We start from the raw sequence: 22155 nt of genomic DNA, 5'->3' as shown, positions 1-22155 counted from the left end.
ATATAACAGGAAGAAATGGTTTCCGGTACATATCTTCCTTCCTCTCCGATAAACGATAGAGGAGAACGAAAAACTTGGACTTTGTTTCCTCCTATTACCTACTATTGTATCTTATGGAGAACAGATAACACACAGCAACCACCCGAGGTACACAATGCCAGCATTCACACATGACATTGGTAGCCCTGTTATATGACACATGTAATGGGGGGGATTTACTAAAACTGGGGCACGCCAAATCTGGTGCAGCTGTACATGGCAGCCAATCAGCTTCTAGCTTCAGCTTGTTCAGTTAAGCTTTGGCAATAAAACCTGGAAGCTGATTTGTTTCTATGCAGAGCTGCACACAGTTTTAGTGAACCCCCCCCAATGTTTCTTTGTGTTTTGGGTATACTGGTCATTTAGGAATCAAACATTTCTCACGATTGTTAGGCTCCTTTCACATGGGCGTTCCGTATGTCTGTATAGATGAAAAACGGACACCCATGTATTTCTATGGACTAGCAGATGTAAACGGATGAAAATCGGATGTAAACAAACATACGGTCCATTTTTGCAATGGCAAAGGATGTAAAAAAACGGATGTAAACTGATGAAAAACCGACGTGAACTGATCTGTTTTTTCTTGGAAAAAACGTGACTGAACTGATGGAAAAAATGGAACACCCTGTGGAAGGACCCTTTAGTGAATTTGCTTTTCAGCACCCTGGACAGGGATGGGACACAACTGAAACTTGGCTAACAGTAGGATGACCTATAGTGCATATACAACCCCCTCCCCCATCCTGACCACCCTGCTCCTCCAAAACAATAGCTGGAGAGGGAAACCATGTACTACTGTTCTAGGGTCCAACAGCATCCAGGCACATGACCATATACCCAGGGAGCCTTATTCTACTGACTATAAGGAGTCCTTTTTATACATATAGGTAGAAGGAGCTTTATTCTGCACTGGTGGGTACAGGGAGCCTACACCAGTGGTCCCCAAACTGCGGCTGGGGGGCCGGATGCAGCCCTTTGCTTGCTTTTATCTAGCCCTTGGGGCACTATTTAATCCACTGATACCAATAATGAGGCATAGTTCCCCCACTGACACCAACGATGGGGCACAATTCCTTCCAATGACACCAACGATGGGGCACAATTCCTTCCAATGACACCAACAATGGGGCACAATTCCTTCCAATGACACCAACAATGGGGCACAATTCCTCCCAGTGACACCAATGATGGGGCATTGTCTAATACCACTGACGTTGGAACCTTTTCTACACCCAATGGCCACGGTCCGGCCCCCTAAACTGGCCCTTTGGTTATAAAGTTTGAAGACACATATGGGTATAAGGAGTCGTATTCTGCACATATGGGTATAGGGGGCCGTATTCTGCACATATGGGTATAGGGGGCCGTATTCTACACATATGGGTATAGGGGGCCATATTCTACACATATGGGTATAGGGGCCGTATTCTACACATATGGGTATAGGGAGCCGTATTCTACACATATGGGTATAGGGGGCTGTATTCTACACATATGGGTATAGGGGCCGTATTCTACACATATGGGTATAGGGAGCCGTATTCTACACATATGGGTATAGGGAGCCTTATTCTGCACATATGGGTATAGGGGGCCATATTCTACACATATGGGTACAGGGAGCCTTATTCTGCACATATGGGTATAGGGGGCCATATTCTACACATATGGGTATAGGGGGCCATATTCTACACATATGGGTATAGGGGGCCATATTCTACACATATGGGTATAGGGGCCGTATTCTACACATATGGGTATAGGGGGCCGTATTCTACACATATGGGTATAGGGACCCGTATTCTAAATATATGGGTATAGGGGGCCGTATTCTACACATATGGGTATAGGGGGCTGTATTCTACACATATGGGTATAGGGAGCCGTATTCTACACATATGGGTATAGGGGGCTGTATTCTACACATATGGGTATAGGGGGCCGTATTCTACACATATGGGTATAGGGACCCGTATTCTAAATATATGGGTATAGGGGGCCGTATTCTACACATATGGGTATAGGGGGCTGTATTCTACACATATGGGTATAGGGACCCGTATTCTACACATATGGGTATAGGGGGCCGTATTCTACACATATGGGTATAGGGGGCCGTATTCTACACATATGGGTATAGGGAGCCGTATTCTACACATATGGGTATAGGGGGCTGTATTCTACACATATGGGTATAGGGGGCTGTATTCTACACATATGGGTATAGGGGGCCGTATTCTACACATATGGGTATAGGGACCCGTATTCTAAATATATGGGTATAGGGGGCCGTATTCTACACATATGGGTATAGGGGGCTGTATTCTACACATATGGGTATAGGGACCCGTATTCTACACATATGGGTATAGGGGGCCGTATTCTACACATATGGGTATAGGGACCCGTATTCTAAATATATGGGTGTAGGGGGCCGTATTCTACACATACGGGTATAAGGAGCTGTATTCTACACATTTGGGTATAGGGGGCTGTATTCTATATATATGGGTATAGGGGGCCGTATTCTATACATATGGATATAGGGGGCCGTATTCTACACATTTGGGTATAGGGGGCTGTATTCTATATATATGGGTATAGGGGGCCGTATTCTATACATATGGGTATAGGGGGCCGTATTCTACACATATGGGTATAGGGGGCCGTATTCTACACATATGGGTATAGGGGGCCGTATTCTACACATATGGTTATAGGGGGCCGTATTCTACACATATGGGTATAGGGGGCCGTATTCTACACATATGGTTATAGGGGGCCGTATTCTACACATATGGGTATAGGGAGCCGTATTCTACACATATGGGTATAGAGAGCGGTATTCTATACATATGGGTATAGGGGGCCGTATTCTATACATATGGGTATAGGGAGCTGTATTCTATACATATGGGTATAGGGAGCGGTATTCTATACATATGGGTATAAGGAGCTGTATTCTATACATATGGGTATAGGGAGCCGTATTCTACACATATGGGTATAGGGAGCGGTATTCTATACATATGGGTATAGGGAGCCGTATTCTATACATATGGGTATAGGGGGCCGTATTCTATACATATGGGTATAAGGAGCTGTATTCTACACATATGGGTATAGGGGGCAGTATTCTACACATATGGGTATAGGGAGCCGTATTCTACACATATGGGTATAGGGGGCCGTATTCTATACATATGGGTATAGGGGGCCGTATTCTACACATATGGGTATAAGGGGCCGTATTCTACACATATAGATATAGGGGGCCATATTGTGCACATATGGATATAGGTAACCTTGTTATTACACATATAATGAGCCTTTTCTGAATAATATCTTATCTACATTCAGTTGAGGCTCCCTATGTGTTATGACTTGCTGACAGTTGATGAGTTCTGTGATAGAAGAATTTTAGAACGCATCAAATGATGTAATTGACTTTATTCAAGTAGGGACATGCCTGCCATGGATTTATAATGCTTGCAGCAAATGATCACAGCCCTGCTGGTAATGTTGAAGTGCAGGCTACAAAATAAGAGGAGGGACATCTTCACTTTGTTATAAAGAAGAAATGGCAAACTGTAAAGCTTTCATTAATGTACATTATTGTGTCTAAAGAATGTGCCGGTTATGAGATGAGCAAGTCTAAGCAACCTAATGTTATTGCATGCAGTTGGCTACATGGATCTCGGAATAAGGCACACACATTTAGAATGTAGGTCCTCTATGACCTACTGAGCACATGGAGTAGTCATTCTTCTGTTTAAGATGTGATTCTTGATGGGTTGGGTTGATGGCTTGAAGATAACGTTCAGGTAAGCAACTCGGTGTTCTTGGAAGTTTCCATTATGTGCGTGGTGTAGTACAGGGGTATCAAAACGTTCTAAACAGAGGGTCAGTTGACTGTCCTCCAGACTTTTGGGGGGCTGGACTGTGGCCAGTGGTTGTAGAAAATGTCCTAGCGTCAGTGGGAGGAATAGCTCCCCATCTTTGGTATCAGGGGAAGGAATAGTACCCCATTGTTGGTTTCCTTGGAAGGAATAGTGCCCCATCATTGGTGTCATTGGTAGGAATAGTTTCCCATTGTTGGTGCCAGTGGGAGGAATAGTGCCCCATCATTGGTGTCAGTGGCAGGAATTATTGTTTTCAGTGGAAGAAATAGTGGGAATGGGAGGAATATTGCCCCATTTTTGGTTTCAGTGGGATGAATAGTGCACCCTCATTAGTGCTATTGGCAGGTTTTATCAGTGTCAGTGGAAGAAATAGTGGAAATTGGAGGAATAATGTACCATTGTGGGTGTCAGTGGAAGAAATAGAGACCCATTATTGGTGTCAGTGGGAGGAACAGTGCTCCATCTTTGGTGTTAGGGGAAGGAATAGTATCTTATTGTTGGTTTCAGTCGAAGGAATAGTGCCCCATCATTGGTGTCATCGGTAGGAATAGTTTCCCATTGTTGGTTTCAGTGGGAGAAATAGTGCCCCATCATTGGTATTAGTGGGAGGAATAGTGTCCCATCATTGGTATCAGTGGAAGGAATAGTGCCCCATCATTGGTATCAGTGGGAGGAATAGTGCCCCATCATTGGTATCAGTGGGAGGAATAGTGCCCCATCATTGGTATCATCTGGATGAATAGTGCCCCATCATTGGTATCAGTGGGAGGAATAGTGCCCAGCATTGGTACCAGTGGGATGAATAGTGCCCCATCATTGGTATCAGTGGGAGGAATAGTGCCCAGCATTGGTACCAGTGGGATGAATAGTGCCCCATCATTGGTATTAGTGGGAGGAATAGTGTCCCATCATTGGTATCCGTGGGAGGAATAGTGCCCCATCATTGGTATCAGTGGGAGGAATAGTGCCCCATCATTGGTATCAGTGGGAGGAATAGTGCCCCATCGTTGGTATCAGTTAGAAGAATAGTGCCCCTTCATTGGTATCAGTGGGAGGAATAGTGCCCCATCATTGGTGTCAATGGGAGGAATAGTGCCCCATCATTGGTATCAGTGGGAGGAATAGTGCCCCATCATTGGTGTCAGTGGGAGGAATAGTGTCCCATCATTGGTGTCAGTGGGAGGAATAGTGCCCCATCATTGGTATCAGTGGGAGGAATAGTGCCCCATCATTGGTATCAGTGGGAGGAATAGTGCCCCATCATTGGTATCAGTGGGAAGAATAGTGCTCCATCATTGGTGTCAGTGGGAGGAATAGTGTCCTATCATTGGTATCAGTAGGAGGAATAGTGCCCCATCATTGGTATCAGTGGGAGGAATAGTGCCCCATCATTGGTATCAGTGGGAGGAATAGTGCCTCATCATTGGTATCAGTGGAAGGAATAGTGCCCCATCATTAGTACTCGGCCACATTCAGCAGAAAGTGGATTATTAATGGTGTCAATGGGAGGAATAGTGCCCCATCATTGGTATCAGTGGGAGGAATAGTGCCCCATCATTGGTGTCAGTGGGAGGAATAGTGCCCCATCATTGGTATCAGTGGGAGGAATAGTGCCCCATCATTGGTATCAGTGGGAGGAATAGTGCCCCATCATTGGTATCAGTGGGATGAATAGTGCCCCATCATTGGTATCAGTGGGAGGAATAGTGCCCAGCATTGGTACCAGTTGGATGAATAGTGCCCCATTATTTGTATCAGTGGGATGAATAGTGCCCCATCATTGGTATCAGTGGGAGGAATAGTGTCCCATCATTGGTATCAGTGGGAGGAATAGTGCCCCATCATTGGTATCAGTAGGAGGAATAGTGCCCCATCATTGGTATCAGTGGGAGGAATAGTGCCCCATCGTTGGTATCAGTGTGAGAAATAGTGTCCCATCATTGGTATCAGTGGGAGGAATAGTGTCCCATCAATGGTATCAGTTAGAAGAATAGTGCCCCTTCATTGGTATCAGTGGGAGGAATAGTGCCCCATCATTGGTATCAGTGGAAGGAATAGTGTCCCATCATTGGTGTCAGTGGGAGGAATAGTGTCCCATCATTGGTGTCAGTGGGAGGAATAGTGTCCCATCATTGGTGTCAGTAGGAGGAATAGTGCCCCATCATTGGTATCAGTGGGAGGAATAGTGCCCCATCATTGGTATCAGTGTGAGGAATAGTGCCCCATCATTGGTATCAGTGGGAGGAATAGTGCCCCATCATTGGTATCAGTGGGAGGAATAGCGCCCCATCATTGGTATCAGTGGGAGGAATAGCGCCCCATCATTGGTATCAGTGGGAGGAATAGCGCCCCATCATTGGTATCAGTGGGAGGAATAGTGCCCCATCATTGGTATCAGTGGGAGGAATAGTGCCCCATCATTAGTACTCGGCCACATTCAGCAGAAAGTGGATTATTAAATCAACATTTAGAAGAGCACCTAAAGATGGGTCTTTGTGGGGTTTTTTTTTTTCAATAAGCATGATATGTGATATATATATGGCTTTTTTCAGCGGGAACGCGGTGGTATGTAGTTGCTCGAGGGGACTTATTTCTGCAGGGGTGTCTATTGCTGCTGGGGAGGTCTGTTGTTGCTGGGGTTGGGTATTATTTTGCTGGGGGAGGTCAATTGTTCCTGGGAGGGATCTTTTGTTGAGGGAGGGGTCTATTGTTGCTCGGTGTAAGGAGATCTGTTGATGCTGTTGGCGGGTCTGTTGTTGCTGGAGGAGGGTATTTTGTTGCGAATGATCCATTGTTGCGGAGAGATCTATGGTTGCTGGGGAAGGGGGTTCTATTGTTGCTACAGGGGATCTCATTTACTGATTCTCTTGTTATCATTGACAAATCCATACAATTTACTTAGCACCACAAAATGATACCTGGTTCTCTATTCTCTGAGGAATGGTACTGGGGGTAGGGGATGGAACCAAGGGACGGTGCTCAGCTATGGGTAGGGGGCATAGACAAGGGGTGACTCGGAAAGGGGAAGTTCCTGCACCTATTCTCTGAGAAAAAAAGCTACATATATATACAGTATGTGTGTGTAACATATAAGTTTTGCATATAGAGGTCAACATGAGTTCATATACGAGGCCATCAAAATCTAACACTCAACGGAGGAAAAAGTGGTGTGTTACCTGAACCTATAGAAAGTCTTGTGACTCTTCTAATTAACACAGGGGTGGACTGACCATTTGGAAACTCGGGCACTGCCTGAGGGCCCGGGGTCAGTGGGGGGCCCTATGAGATGCCCCTGGTACCTTTTTCATAGGCTTTTTTGAGTTTGGGCAAGGACACAGGGGCCCCATGATCCCCTATTGCCCGGGGGCCCCATGAGTTGTCAGTCCGCCCTGAATCAACACCTTTACCTTTCCCCTTCAACGTTTCTAATGTGTTTAATTGTGATTGCACACAGGTGTCCAGAAACAATTTGGGTTCTCAAAATTTGGACCAAATTTTAACATTTTGGGCAACATCTCAGATCTAACACCCCAAATCAAAGTCTGGATTTTCATCTTCTCCAATTTCTTGCTATCCACGTCACTTACCAGTCATCGGCCAAATTACACACCTATGGGTCTGGTCTCATGGACATTTCCCTGCTGTGGGACAGGAGGTGACAGGCCTTCTTGATGTGGCCCCATACAAGCCTGACATGCTTTAAGGGGACAATATCACCATCAGATGAGGTTTTTGACTTGTTGGATTTGTGGTTTTCTGGAAGTGCAGGGAGTGAGGTAAAGCTGACTGGGACAGCATAGTATTTCCAATGCTGGTAACCTCTGAATGAACATGCTATGTACAGTCAGGGCTGCTGTTAGAAACCACAGGGCCCCATACAGCTAACCTGACAGCCCCCCCCCCCAAAAAAAAAAAAAATTCTTCAGTTATGAATGAGCACAGTGAGTGACAGGTACCAATCACTCACTGTGTTCATTCAGGAAATAAAATGGGCTTGTAAATGTAACATATTTAGCTGATCCTTCCCCCACTTACCATCCTGAAGAATCCTATTGCCTCCTTGCAGCTTCCTGTAGGATGAAGAGGAGGGAATCCAGTAGCACTGTGCACAGGGAGGGTGATGGGGGCAATAATTGGAACCGATCCCGTGTATGGCTCTCTCTGCAGCAGCTGAAAACCAGCAGGAGGGAGAGGAAAAGACGGCAACGTTCAGCTACTGCAGAGAGAGTTATACGTCCTCATGCACACTTGACGTTTTGATAACACTGGTAATGTTAGCTGTGTAAAGTCACGTTTTTCAGCTTTTTTTTGTGTTTTTGCATTAGCAATTAGTGGCGTTTTACCGCGTTTAGCAGCGTTTTCCCACGTTTGCGGTTTTAACTTTTTTTACCCAATAAAAAAAAAATTTTTTGGTTAAAAAAAGTACTAAAACGAAAGTTTGCAGCGTTTTACCACGTTTGACCATGTTTTGCCACGTTTTTGAGCGTTAGAGCGTTTTTACACCTAAAACACTCTCTAAACCCTCCATTCCTGGGTATTTTTTCCAGCCAAGAAACGTCCCAGCCAAAAAACGCTGATTCCAGTCTATGTGTGCATGGATACATAGGATAGCATGCTGGGGGGTTTACTAGCTGTAGAAAAAAAATGTCAAAAGCCAAAAACAGCCGCTGTAAAAATGTCCAGTGTGCATGAGGACTAACGGGGATCGGATCCAGTAATTGCCCCCCACTGTGCTGATCACCCTCTATGCCCACATCTGATTTACCCAGCTGCCTGGGCCCCCATGCTGGCCTTGGTCCCGTATAGGAGGACTGGTGGTACCCCCTTATCCACGGCCCTGTGTACATTGCAAGCCCAGAATTCATACCTGCATGCCACATTGCACCGCAGTGTAAGAAATATAACGTTCTTTGTACATTGCACCCAACAAATATTTATATAACCTTGCTGGAATTCACATGATACAACCGTGCCGGTGTTCAAGTGGTAATACTTTGGGGAAAAAAATTTTTTTTTTCTTTTGCGGTGTTAAATGTTTCCTTTCTAACAAGTCTATTTGGGGCAGATAAAGGCAAATAGGCCGTTCACTTTGCAAGGGAAAGGCAAATGACCTTGCAAAATGTAACTTCCCTTACCAAGTAAACAGCCTGTTTGCCTTTAGTGAATCAACCTTGGTCGATTGTTTGAAAATCTTGAATTTCAGTCTATTGCATTGCTAAGTGGTGTCTTTATAAAAAAAAAAAAAAAATCGCAGAGCTATTTGTCCTGTGATTGCATGTACATTTGTCATGTGTAAATGGTGAGAAATCAAAAGTTATTCGGTTATTTTCTTTCTCCAGGTTGAATGTATGAATTAGGAAAATACTACATTATGAACACCAGATGGAGCTGGTGGTCATAGGAAATACATATTTATTTTGATTGTCCGTTCCATCTAATGGACATAATGCAGTATTTTCCTGACTTGCACATTCGAGTTGGAGAGAAAATAGCCCAAAAACATTTGATTTTGCCCCCATTCACACAAAACGCATGTACATGGAGTCTAACAGGACAAAAATCTCTGCAAATTTTTATAAACATGCCCCAAGCCTTCTGCTTTTATTCATAACACAACGCAACACTCTACTTTTCTAAGTTTTCTTAAGGTTTAGTTGCCATTTTCATTGTTGCAAAGTGTCCCTGGCATCCTGCGGGCTATCAGGTTTCTGCAGGATTCAGTTAGAGGAGCATGTTTTCTGAACCTTCAGTGAATGTGGTGACTTTTGTAGGCAACACCTTCACCCGTCTCCCCTCACCTGCTGGTTAACCTACCAGGAAACCTGAAGTAGGAGATGGGTGAAAGTGTTGCTGACGTACAAAGCTGTCCACCATACTGCCCCGAACTACATCACCGACCTAATATCCAAGTACCACCCAACACGCACACTCCGCTCCTCACAAGACCTCCTTGTCTCTAGTTCCCTGGTCTCCTCCTCCCATGCCCGCCTCCAGGACTTCTCCAGGGTGACACCCATCCTCTGGAACTCCTTGCCCCAACCCATCAGATTATCACCTACTCTCCTCTCCTTTAGGCGCACCCTGAAAACCCACCTCTTCAGGGAAGCCTACCCCACCCCCTGCTAACTTGCCGACCTCCTCCAATCTTCCTACCACTCCATCCCCCACAGCTATCTCCTCCTGTGCCACCATCCCCTCCCTCCTAGATTGTAAGCTCGAAAGAGCAGGGCCCTCGATCCCCTCATGTTTTGCATTGTATTGGTATTGTTCTGTCACATGTTCTGTCCCCCATTGTAATGTACAGCGCTGAGCGAACTATTGGTGCTTTATAAATACTGTATAATAAATAACAATAAGTGTTTTTTGAAAGAACACTTAATAATAGGTTGGCCATACATTATACAATTTTCTTGAGAATTTTGCTTTAGTTTTACCAAAACCATATAAGAGGAGGTCAAACCTAAACAACCCTTTCAATTGTATCCGATTAGGCAGGCTCTTGCACTACATAGTTGAAGGCAAATCTAAAGGAAATTGGGCAGAAATTGAACAGAAAATTGTATAGTGTATGACCAGCCTTAGAAGAGTCACAAGACTCTCTGTGGGTTTGGTAAATACCCACTCCTGAGTCCTGTAGAGTGGAAGACCATGAAGGTTCTGTATATAAAACTAACTGTGCCTTTTGCTCAAACTGTGCAGTAGAGTTTTGCTGATCAATGTGTTTGGTGCTCGTTGACGTTGATGTCTTCTTGATGTCCACAGACTGACCATGGAGGAAATAGTGATAGCTGGAATGGCTGGGAGGCTGCCAGAATCAGACAATCTGCAGGAGTTCTGGGACAACCTCATACAAGGAGTGGATATGGTCACAGAGGATGACAGAAGGTGGAAGCCAGGTAAGTGACTTTGTCACTGGTGGGGAACGAGGTAAGCTGCTGTACGGTATGCATGAAGTGCATGCACCTAGGGGTGAGCCCACCTGCAGCAGCCACACACGACCAAATGCCTGGTCATAACGGCAGCAGGGGCGGACTGACCATTTGGAAACTCGGGCACTGCCCGAAGGCCCCAGGGTCAGTAGAGGGCCTCATGAGATGCCCCTGGTACCTTTTTCATAGGCTTTTTTGAGTTTGGTCAAGGACAAGGACACAGGGGCTCCATGATCCCCTATTGCCCGGGGGCCCCATGAGTTGTCAGTCCGCCCCTGAAAGGCAGGCAAAGCTTTAACACCTCTGGGCAGTGTCAGAGCTTGCCCCCAGCCCCGATATCACCTTGAAGTGTAGAGTCACTGCTAGCAACTACGTACAAATTTTGGCCTACCATGTGAACCCCATGGTGCAGACATTGTTTGTTTCCTGAAGACTGCACCATTTACCAAGACAATAATGGTCTGATTCGCACAGCTGGTGTTGTCAATTCATGGTTTGATGAGCATGCAAAGTTTCACACCTTCCCCAGTCACCGGACCTTAATATCATAGGGCCACTATGATCACTTTTGGAGGACAAGGTTTGGGCTCGTTTTCCATCTCCAGCATCTCTGAGAGAACTGGAATGATTTTTACATGAAGAATGGTATCAGATTCCATTATTCAACATCCAAGACTTATATTTGTCAATTCTCAGGAGAACTCAGGCCATTTTGGATGCCTAAGGCGTTCTTTTACCTGGTGTTTCCATAATTTTATTCAACCCTGTTCATATTTATATACAAACAATACATAATAACTACTAAAACCTATAAACCCATTAAGAAGCTGTTTCCCCAAAAAAATTAAAGCAGGGGGCAAAGGACTAGTCACCAATATTGCCTGAAGGCTCTCTGCAGCGGATCTTTTTCTTATTACTGCCTTTATCATGCCTTGTTTTGCTCTCTGTGTGAAGGTGGTCATCATGATATAGGCAAGGCTTTGCTTCCTCATGGTGGAGTTGCCCCCCTGATGACTGGTAGTGGAATATTCAGGAAGCAGCAGAAGGGATAGAAGAAGCACAGATCCATAGAATGAGTAAGGCAGAAGCAGGGAGATCCTTGCACTGTAGATCCTCAGGTACAGCTTCCTCTTCAGCAAGGAGAATAGTAAGCAGCACAGCAGTAACATCACCAAACACAAACACTTTTTAATCAAAGTATAGTAAATTACACTCCTGGGATATTGATCTTGTCAGTGAAGTAGCAGAGGGTGTTGTTAATGAGTTTCAGCTGATTTGGTGTTAATGAAATTAACAACAGGTGCAATAGATGAGCAATAATGAGACGACTCCCGACCCCCAACACTGTGGAGGCCATTGACATTTTTTTCCCTACTCCTCTTTTCTGACTGTTTTTCACTAGTTTTGCATTTGGCTAGGGTCAGTGTCACTACTGGTAGCTTGAGGTGGTGCCTGGACCCTACAGAGGCTGCACAGGCAGTCCAGCTCCTCCAGGGTGGCACATCAATATGTGCCATTGCCAGAAGGTTTGCTTTGTCTCCCAGCACAGTCTCAAGAGCATGGAGGAGATTCCAGGAGACAGGCTGTTACTCTAGGAGAGCTGGACAGGGCCGTAGAAGGTCCTTAACCTATCAGCAGGACCAGTATCTGCTCCTTTATGCAAGGAGGAACAGGATGAGCACTACCAGAGCCCTACAAAATGACCTCCAGCAGGCCACTGGTGTGAATGTCTCTGACCAAACAATCAGAAACAGACTTCATGAGGGTGGCCTGAGGGCCCGACGTCCTCTAGTGGGCCCTGTGCTCACTGTCCGGGAACATAGAGGTTGATTGGCATTTGCCATTGAACACCAGAATTGGCAGGTCCCCCACTGGCACCCTGTGCTTTTCACAGATGAGAGCAGGTTCACCCCGAGCACATGTGACAGATGTGAAAGGGTCTGGAGAAGCCGTGGAGAACGTTACGCTGCCTGTAACATCATTCAGTATGACCGTTTTGGTGGTGGGTCAGTGATGGTCTGGGGAGGCATATCCATGGAGGGACACACAGACCTCTACAGGCTAACCAATGGCACCCTGACTGCCATTAGGTATCGGTCTGAAATCCTTGAACCCATTGTCAGTCCCTACCTTGGTGCAGTGGGTCCTGGGTTCCTCCTGGTGCACAACAATGCCCGGCCTCATGTGGCGAGAGTATGCAGGCAGTTCCTGGAGGATGAAGGAATTGATACCATTGAATGGCCCCCACGCTCGCCTGACCTAAATCCAATAGAACACCTCTGAGATATCATGTTTTGGTCCATCCGACGCCGCCAGGTTGCACCTCAGACTGTCTAGAAGCTCAGTGATGCCCTGGTCCAGATCTGGCAGGAAATAATCAGGCCACTATCCATCATCTCATTAGGAGCCTCCCCCGACGTTGTCAGGCATGCATACAAGCACGTGAGGGCTATACAAATTACTGAGGACCATTCTGAGTTGCTGCAATGTCCCCCACTGGCACCCTGTGCTTTTAACAGATGAGAGCAGGTTCACCCTGAGCACATGTGTCAGATGTGAAAGGGTCTGGAGAAGCCATGGAGACCGTTACGCTGCCTGTAACATCGTTCAGCATGACTGTTTTGGTGGTGGGTCAGTGATGGTCTGGGGAGGCATATCCATGGAGGGACGCACAGACCTCCACAGACTAGACCAGGGGTCTGCAACCTTTAAGACATAAAGAGCCACTTGGACCCGTTTCCGAGAGGGAAAAAAAGACTGGGAGCCGCAAAACCATTGCAACATTTAAAACAAATCCGACACTGCATATATTGCAAAAAGCGCTCTGGTCATGAAGGGGGTTTAAGGGCCCAGTAAGCAAATGGTTAATCAGGGCCACAGTGTATCGTCTTAATAACAATCATAGCCTTAGGTCAGTGGTGGGCAACCTTTTTTTTCAACTGAGCCAAATCTCGCCAAAACCATGATTGAAATTTATTTTGAGAGCCACATTTTTAAAACTGAAAATACATCCCCATATAGTAATTCATCCCCCATAGTAATTCATCCCCCATATAGTAATTCATCCCCCATATAGTAATTCATCCCCCATATAGTAATTCATCTCCCATATAGTAATTCATCCCCCATATAGTAATTCATCCCCCATATAGTAATTCATCCCCCATATTAAGTCCCCAAGTCCCCCCTGTGTCAATTCACTTACCTCCGCGCGTTCCTCTCGCCGTGTTCCCGCGCCGTTCTGGTGTAGCATGAAAATCTGTCTCCTATGAGGATCTGTCCCCCTCGACGTATCTGCGCATTTGCCAGTTTCAGGCATTAGCAGCCGATCGGCGATCTCCGGCACATGCACATATACGTCGAGGGGGACAGATCCTCATAGGAGACAGATTTTCATGCTACACCGGTCTTCAGGGCGGACTGTGAGAGGAGCCTAGCGGGAGCCTAGCTCCGCGGGCCGGATTAAAAGCCAAGGTGAAAAAGAGCCGCATGCGGCTCTGAAGCTGCGGGTTGCCGACACCCGGACTAGACAATGGCACCCTGACTGCCATTAGGTATTGGGATGAAATCCTTGGACCCATTGTCAGACTCTTATGCTGGTGCAGTGGATCCTGGGTTCCTCCTGGTGCACAACAATGTCCGGCCTCATGTGGCGAGAGTATGTAGGCTGTTCCTTGAGGTTGAAGGAATTGATACCAATGAATGGCCCCCATGCTCGCCTGATCTAAATCCAATAGAACCCCTCTGGGATATCTTGTTTCTGTCCATCCGACGCCACCAGGTTGCAGCTCAGACTGTCCAGGAGCTCAGTGATGCCCTGGTCCAGATCTGGGAGGAAATCCCCCAGGACACCATCCGTCGACTCATTAGGAGCCTCCCCCCGACGTTGTCAGGCATGCATACAAGCACGTGGGGGCCATACAAACTACTGAGGACCATTCTGAGTTGCTGCAATGACATTTCAGCAAAATGGACTAGCCTGCTGCATCATTTTTTCACTTTGATTTTCAGGGTGTCTTTGAATTCAGTCCTCTGTAGGTTGATCATTTTCATTTCCATCAAACGATGGGGCATCCTTACGTTCCTAACATGTTACCCCGTCCATATCAGTATAGAGATTCAGCGGGAGATTTTTCTCCATTGAGATCTGATGTGTTGAAAGTGTTCCTTTCATTTTTTTTGAGCCGTGTGTATATCTGTGAGGCTGCAAAAACAGAAAATGCACTCCGTTTTTTCGGGAGGAATTCAAAGCAAAACATTATTCTTTCAGGGCACTGATTAAGCAAAATGAACATTTCTGCTTTAAACAAATCTTTCTTGTGTGTATATCTGAAAAACATCCAGCACACTATTGTTCCTCTCTAATATTAGGAAATGAAAGCTGCTTGCCACTTAGTTTCAAAATGATCGTCATATGGTATTTGACCCTGCCAACATTCAGAAATACATTGCAATTCAATTAAAGTGGTAGTCAAGTGCGTTTTTTTTGTTTTGTTTTTTTACTTTTACCTACAGGTAAGCTTTACTATACCTGTAGGTAAAATGAATATCTCCTAGACATGAACCTTTTAGGAGATATTCCAGAGAGCAGCAGCTGGAGACATGACTGGAACATTCACTCTGAAGCTCTAATGGTTATGCCGTTCCTTCAGAGCTGGGTGCTGGGGCTCCCATGCACATGTGAGGTAGAGTTGTCATTGCGGCTCGGCCAGTCAGATGGCCGCAGCCCGAGAACTCAGAAGTAAGACCAGGTGAAGATGGAATCCCTGTCAGTGGTGACAGCGCGCCACTGGAGGACTTCGTTTTAAGGTGAGTATTTCATAATGTGCTAGTATGCAATGCATTATTATTATAATACCTTGCAGGGAGAAATCTTTTTTTTTTCCTTTCAAGAGACTTTACTACCGCTTTAAAGTGGTTTGATAAAATTAAATCTGATTGGTTCAATGAACTTGATGAGCTGTTATTGCTGTTGTTGCTGCTTTACTAAATTTACTAAATTAAGCTGTAAGTGAACCCAAAACTGATGTCTCAGGGGGGTTCCCATGAGCTGAATTATACCCCTTGAGCAGGCATGGGTAACAGGGTTTTTTTCGGCTGCATGTGGTCCCCAACGCGTTTCGCCCTTGCATCGGGGGAATGGCCTGGAGTGAGCCGGGCTGAACCTGCTTCTACTATACTGACAATCAGGCTCTGATGGTGTGCAGCATTTGGGGTTATTTCCCTTCTGCCTTTTGTACACCATGAGACAGGACCCTTTCCTCCTCACCTTGCACCCCTAGCGCCAACCACTGGACTTTGGATATATTTGAACCTGGAGTGGCACCCCTAATCTTCTGAGTGTGGGTTCTTTCTTAATATTGTTTAGTAATTTGAATTGATTGGGGCTGTATTCCAGTTGATATTAGGGCAGCACAGTGGCTAAATGATTAGCACTTCCGCCTGGCAGGACAAGGGTTGTTGGTTCGATTCCCAGCCATGGCACCTCCTGCCTGGAGTATGCATCTTCTTCCTGTGCCTGCGTGGGTTTCCTCCATGTACTCCAGTTTTCTCCTACACTCCATTGACATGCTGGTAGGTTAATTAGCTCCTGTCTAAATTGGTTCTAGTATGTGTATGTATGAATGTGAGTTAGGGACCTTAGATTGTACACCCCTTGAGGGTTAGGGACTGATGTGAATGTACAATATATATGTAAAGCGCTGTGTAAATTGAGGGCGCTATATAAAATTAAAATAAATAAATAAAGACTTTACTGGTCTATAAAGGTTTTCATTTATCCAGTTCAAAATATAGCTGGTAGTAGCTAGTCACATTAAACTCTATAAAGTGGAGCTGTTTCACCATTCATCCAGGTTGCTTCTTTAGTTCTGACACTCATCAGAGCTGAAGCTACTTGGGTGAGTAGCATAAGGTCCTCAGCTTTACAAAACAAGTCCAGTTGAATGTGACCAACTATTACCACATCAACACGTCTTCTTTATGTACTCAGCCCATGTCAGGGATCTCCTCGATCCCCGCCGCGATGGTCCCGGCGCAGGCGCAGTGCACCGCCCTGTGCAGGGACACGGGCACTAGGTCCGGGCCGGCCGCGGCGTTCGAGTTCGCGCATGCGCAGTAGAAGCCGCGGCCGCCCGCTGGGCACTAATGGCAGCGCAGGGCGGGATATTTAAATGGCCCTGAGCTGTCATTCAGTGCCTTCTGGTCTTCCCTGCATCCTGTGAACCTGTGAACCTGTGAACCTGTACCTTGTAAGTTTTGACCCGGATTGTACCTGACCTTGCTGCTTTCTCCTATTCTGACCCTTGCTTTGCCTGACCTCTCTCCTGAATGCCCCTGATTGGATTTGACCTGCTGTTGCTGACCTGGCGTGTGACCCGACCATTCTATGCCCGCTGCCTTGTACCTTGCCGTCCTCTCTGTTACCGACCCGGCCCGTCTGACCTTGCTCATCCATCCATCCATCCCTTGCAGTGGGGGAACAAGCACCCTAGGACTTAGATTCCGTGCGCTGGGGACGCCTATTCAATGGAGTGCTAGTGGTACCGCCAGGCGGTCCCTTACAGCCCAGTACATCATGTTCATACACCACAATCTAGGGAGAGTACAATCTAGGGAGAGTCACCTTCTTTGTGTGTCTTGTTGACTGTTGTCACTGAGACAGAAAAAAAGTGCTATGAGATCCAGAATTTTAGAGTTGTCACCTGAACAAAAAGTGAGAGCAAGTCTTCCAGCATTTGGTCTGGTGGCAGCTGTCCAAGAGGTGAATTCTCCTCACTTTGGAGTGATTTCTTCTTGCTTCCTCTTGTTCCTGCACGACAAATCTCCTTAATGGGATACAGGCAGCAAAAATAGGGTTTCAGCCCTTCCCTATTACTGCAAAAAAAGGTTTTGGTTACATATACACTTAAATGTATAAAGTGTTACTAAACCCCGGACCCTGCATTCACTATATCCGGTCTCCCCGGACCCTGCATTCACTATATCCGGTCTCCCCGGACCCTGCATTCACTATACCTGGTCTCCCCGACCCTGCATTCACTATACCTGGTCTCCCCGACCCTGCATTCACTATACCCGGTCTCCCCGGACCCTGCATTTACTATATCTGGTCTCCACGGACCCTGCATTCACTATATCTGGTCTCCCCGGACACTGCATTCACTATATCTGGTCTCCCTGGACCTGCATTCACTATATGGGGTCTCCCAGGACCCTGCATTCACTATACCTGGTCTCCCAGGACCCTGCATTCACTATATCTGGTCTCCCAGGACTCTGCATTCACTATACCTGGTCTCCCCGGACCCTGCATTCACTATATCTGGTCTCCCAGGACTCTGCATTCACTATTTCTGGTCTCCCAGGACCCTGCATTCACTATATCTGGTCTCCCCGGACCCTGCATTTACTATATCTTGTCTTCCTGGACCCTGCATTTACTATATCTGGTCTCCCCGGACCCTGCATTCACTATATCTGGTCTCCCCGGACCCTGCATTCACTATATCTGGTCTCCCAGGACTCTGCATTCATTATATCTGGTCTCCTCATACCCTGCATTCACTATATCTGGTCTCCCACAGGACACACAACATGGAACCGCAATTATTTCAGTAAATATAAACTGCTAAATACCTTTTCTTATCCGCAGTTAGAGCAGTCTTGGGACTTCTATCAGTCTCCAGCAGAGCACTGGTTAAAGCTTGTAGGAGGAGTTTTCATTCTCCCCTGATTGTCCTATGAGACTAACCCCTGACCATCTGTCTGGACAGCGCTGATTGGCCCTGTGCTGATCACATGCCCCCACCCCCCCCCCCCCAAAAAAAAAAAAAATTCTATGGCAATACACAACAAACTGAGGACGTGCAGAGTGCCTCCTAATGCTTCCTACAAACAGCAGATGGACTGGGGACAGTAGAAGAAGGGGAGGATAAGAGAAGTCAGGATCAAACAGCCTTTTTACATAATGCAGAGGATTAACCCCTTAGGTTCCACAGTGAGTATAACAATCATGCTTTACTGCATCTACAGACTGATTGTACTGTTGTGGGTTTAGTAACACTAAAGGTCACCAGGTTTGTATCAGGAGTGCAAAAAAGTCACTCCCTTCCATCATATTTATCTATTTATGTTCCTCAGGTCTGTACGGATTGCCAGCCAGGAATGGAAAACTTAAAGAAATCAACAAATTTGATGCATCGTTCTTTGGTGTCCACCCCAAACAAGCTCACACCATGGACCCACAGCTCCGCTTACTTTTAGAAATTTCCTATGAAGCCATTGTAGATGGAGGTAAGAGAGATGAACCAATATAGTGATAAGGAATAACTAATGGACTTTACATTAATTAGTATGTTCAGTTTTCTTTATTATCATGGCCAGCCAATTCAGGCATTTACCAGGCTGGCTGCCATGTGTCAGGTTATCTGGGGTTTTGGTTTAAGCTTCCCTTTGTCGCTCGACCTTAGCCATCCTTCGGTAATTCCCTTAGCCATCCCTGGCCAGCTCAGTGGATTGTTTTAAAAAAGTCCTGGATTCTTTCTTGGATACACAGAATTTAACTCAATATAACATTTATAGGTAAAGTTGATCCAGGGAATATCCGATTGTCTCTTGGGGGATCAGGAAGGAATTTTTTCCCTGCAGGAGCAAATTGGGTCAACTGTGGGTATAGGATTATAACTTTTTTTTTTTTTCTTAGTGGTTGAACTGGATGGACTTTTGTCTTTTTTTTCAGCCAGACTAACTAACTATGTAACTAAGTAATTCACTATATTCTGTATTCCCCTCCCTCCCATGCTATACAGAGCTGACATCATTGTGAACATCAAATATTAATACATCATAAATTTAAAAAACATTGGTAATGTAAAGAAAGGTAGACTTGGGTGCAATATATACAGGTAATTTTTTACTTCACGTAAAAAAGGTCGACTTTTACTAAAAGACCGGGCACACTTTTGGGAAATATTAGGTGTTGTAAGTGCTAGGTGTATTCAGAGAATATAATGGAACATAACACACCAGAGTATAACCAACCCGGACAAACAAGTTCAAGGTATCGAAGTAACATTTCCTATTATGTTACCACGCAACATCCATAACACTGAAGGGTACAGCATAATGCTACTAGGGAATTCTATATTTTCTCCTGCAATGACATTGTTGACCTTCCTTGGAAAAAATGCTTCACCCCAATTCATGGCGTAATGTGGTGGGGTTTTTTTTATTGTGTTAATCTGTTCTTTATTTATACATAAGGAACATACAAAAGGAGTGACACAGTATACGTATAGATTGCATTAGCAACATGGTGGTCAGAAATCCCATAGTTTACTACAGTAAGTTTCCGAATAGCTGACATGTAAATATACTGGTAGTAAACTGGATAATGTGTCATTTTCTATAAGCTGTTTTAATGCAGGAGACAACATACAGTATTATGGATGTGAACACAGTCTGATGAAGGAATCCCACACCAGTGTATGGGTTGTATTAAAACACTAGCTAATTAGGAGAGGGATGGGATAGTGTGAATAGGGGTATAGGGATCTAGGTGGTGTGGGAAAGAATGACCTCAATCAGCCCGGTATAAAAAGTTTGCTAATTGATGGTGTGAATAGGGGTATAGGGATCTAGGTGGGGCAGAACAGAGGTAAAGTGGAGGTGGTAAGATAGGGGAGGGTCCAGGAAAGGTGATGGGAATGACATGGGGAAAGTGGATGGTTGGAGGACAAGTAGGTGAGTGAATAAATGCCTCTCCCCCTCAACACCCGATGGCTGCCCATGCACATGTATATATTGTAAACAAAAAGGAAAAGTATTGGGATTTAAACGGTGCTGAAAATCTCCCTTTCAGAAAAAACTCATAAAGCCTATATCATAAAACAGAAATTTTAATTTTAATAAATTAAAATGTCTTGGGGTAAATATCCCTAAAAACAGATATAAGGGAACCACCCCTGCCAACATCATCTTCCCCACATACAGTTCGATCATACAGTGTAATGTGTGAAATGCTCAAATAGACACAAGACCCTAAAAGGTCATATAATGAAGAGAGAGAAGATCAGATTGATGTGGATGTTGACCCAACACGTTTTGTATAAAGCGTCTTCAGGGGTTCAGGAGATACAAGTGGCTGTGGCTGAAAGAGAGCCCTCAAGGATTCCCTAACCTAGACTGATGAATGCTCATGTACATGGATGGTAAGGTCAGAGGTGAAAAGATGGAACATATGAAGTAGGTACAATGCCCAGTGGACCAAACCAGAAGAAATAAAGAGCCGTACACGGGGGGGGGGGGGGGACCATAAAACTCTCCACTAATGGACCCTCAGATATTGCTTATCATATAGGACTATCCATAGATATTAGAGAACGTCCAGAGAAATATGGATATCAAGCCTTATCCGGATCATGAGCTAAATCAATCGTATCCAACCTCAAGAGAAAACACAATAGTGTGGCAAAGAGTGACCTCAATCAGCCCGGTATAAAAAGTTTGCTAATTGATGGTGTGAATAGGGGTATAGGGATCTAGGTGGGGCGGAAAAGGGGTGAAGTGAAGGTGGTATGATGGGGTAGGGTCCATGAAAGGTGATGGGAATGACATGGGGAGAGGGGATGTTATAAGGGGGTGTAGGACAAGTAGGTGAGTGAATAGATGTCTCTCCCCATCAACACCCCATGGCCCATGCACAGGTGTTGAGCATTATAAGAATTGTGAGTAGCTTCACAGGAGAACCTCACAGGAGAACCTCATACCCAGAAGTGGACGCCAATTTATTCTAGTAGAACCAAATTTTCCAAAATTTATCATGTGTTCCCTTGTGGGAGGAAAAAAGATCCTTCATTTGACATAATCAGTTAAATTTAATTTTGGCCAACCACCATGAGATCGGAGGAGCACCATTTACTGTATGTATTTTCTGTGTTAAATGAGGGAAATCAGAAGTTTTGTAAGCTTTCCTTGGTATGGAGTTGTAATGTGTGAGAATAAAGGCTAGGTCAAGGGGATCTGTAAAGTTTTCAGATATATGCTAAATGTCATTCCAAAATGGCTTAAGAATGTCACAGGACCAGAAGATGTGGAGCATGTCTCCCATGGCTGGTCAGCATCTCCAGCAAGTGTCTGAGGGAGTTTGTGATATGTGGTGAAGAATCTGTGGTGTTTTGTACCACTGGGTAAAGGTTTTGAAGCCAGACTCCTGATACTTTGTGCTTGTGTACAAAATACATTTTAACAAAGGTGTCTTTTTGCTTTGTCGTCAGCTATAT

General features: G+C 45.3%; 1 protein-coding gene across 1 annotated transcript in view; it reads left to right on the top strand.

Annotated features, from left to right (window-relative positions):
* FASN (fatty acid synthase) overlaps positions 1 to 22155 on the top strand; it is a 133622-nt gene that overhangs the window by 21598 nt on the left and 89869 nt on the right. The window contains exons 2-3 of the mRNA XM_089670659.1: positions 10707 to 10840; positions 19016 to 19168. Of these exons, the coding sequence (XP_089526785.1) occupies positions 10714 to 10840; positions 19016 to 19168 (280 nt within the window). The 5' untranslated portion in view covers positions 10707 to 10713. The remainder of the gene's footprint in view (positions 1 to 10706; positions 10841 to 19015; positions 19169 to 22155) is intronic.

The sequence above is a fragment of the Staurois parvus genome, unplaced genomic scaffold (assembly GCF_062004578.1).
Source record: "Staurois parvus isolate SC_StPar_1 unplaced genomic scaffold, SC_StPar_1.0 ptg000003l, whole genome shotgun sequence".
Classification (NCBI taxonomy): Eukaryota; Metazoa; Chordata; class Amphibia; order Anura; family Ranidae; genus Staurois; species Staurois parvus.
The sequence above is the reverse complement of the archived record's forward strand: the minus strand, read 5'-3'. Positions and strand labels throughout refer to the sequence as shown.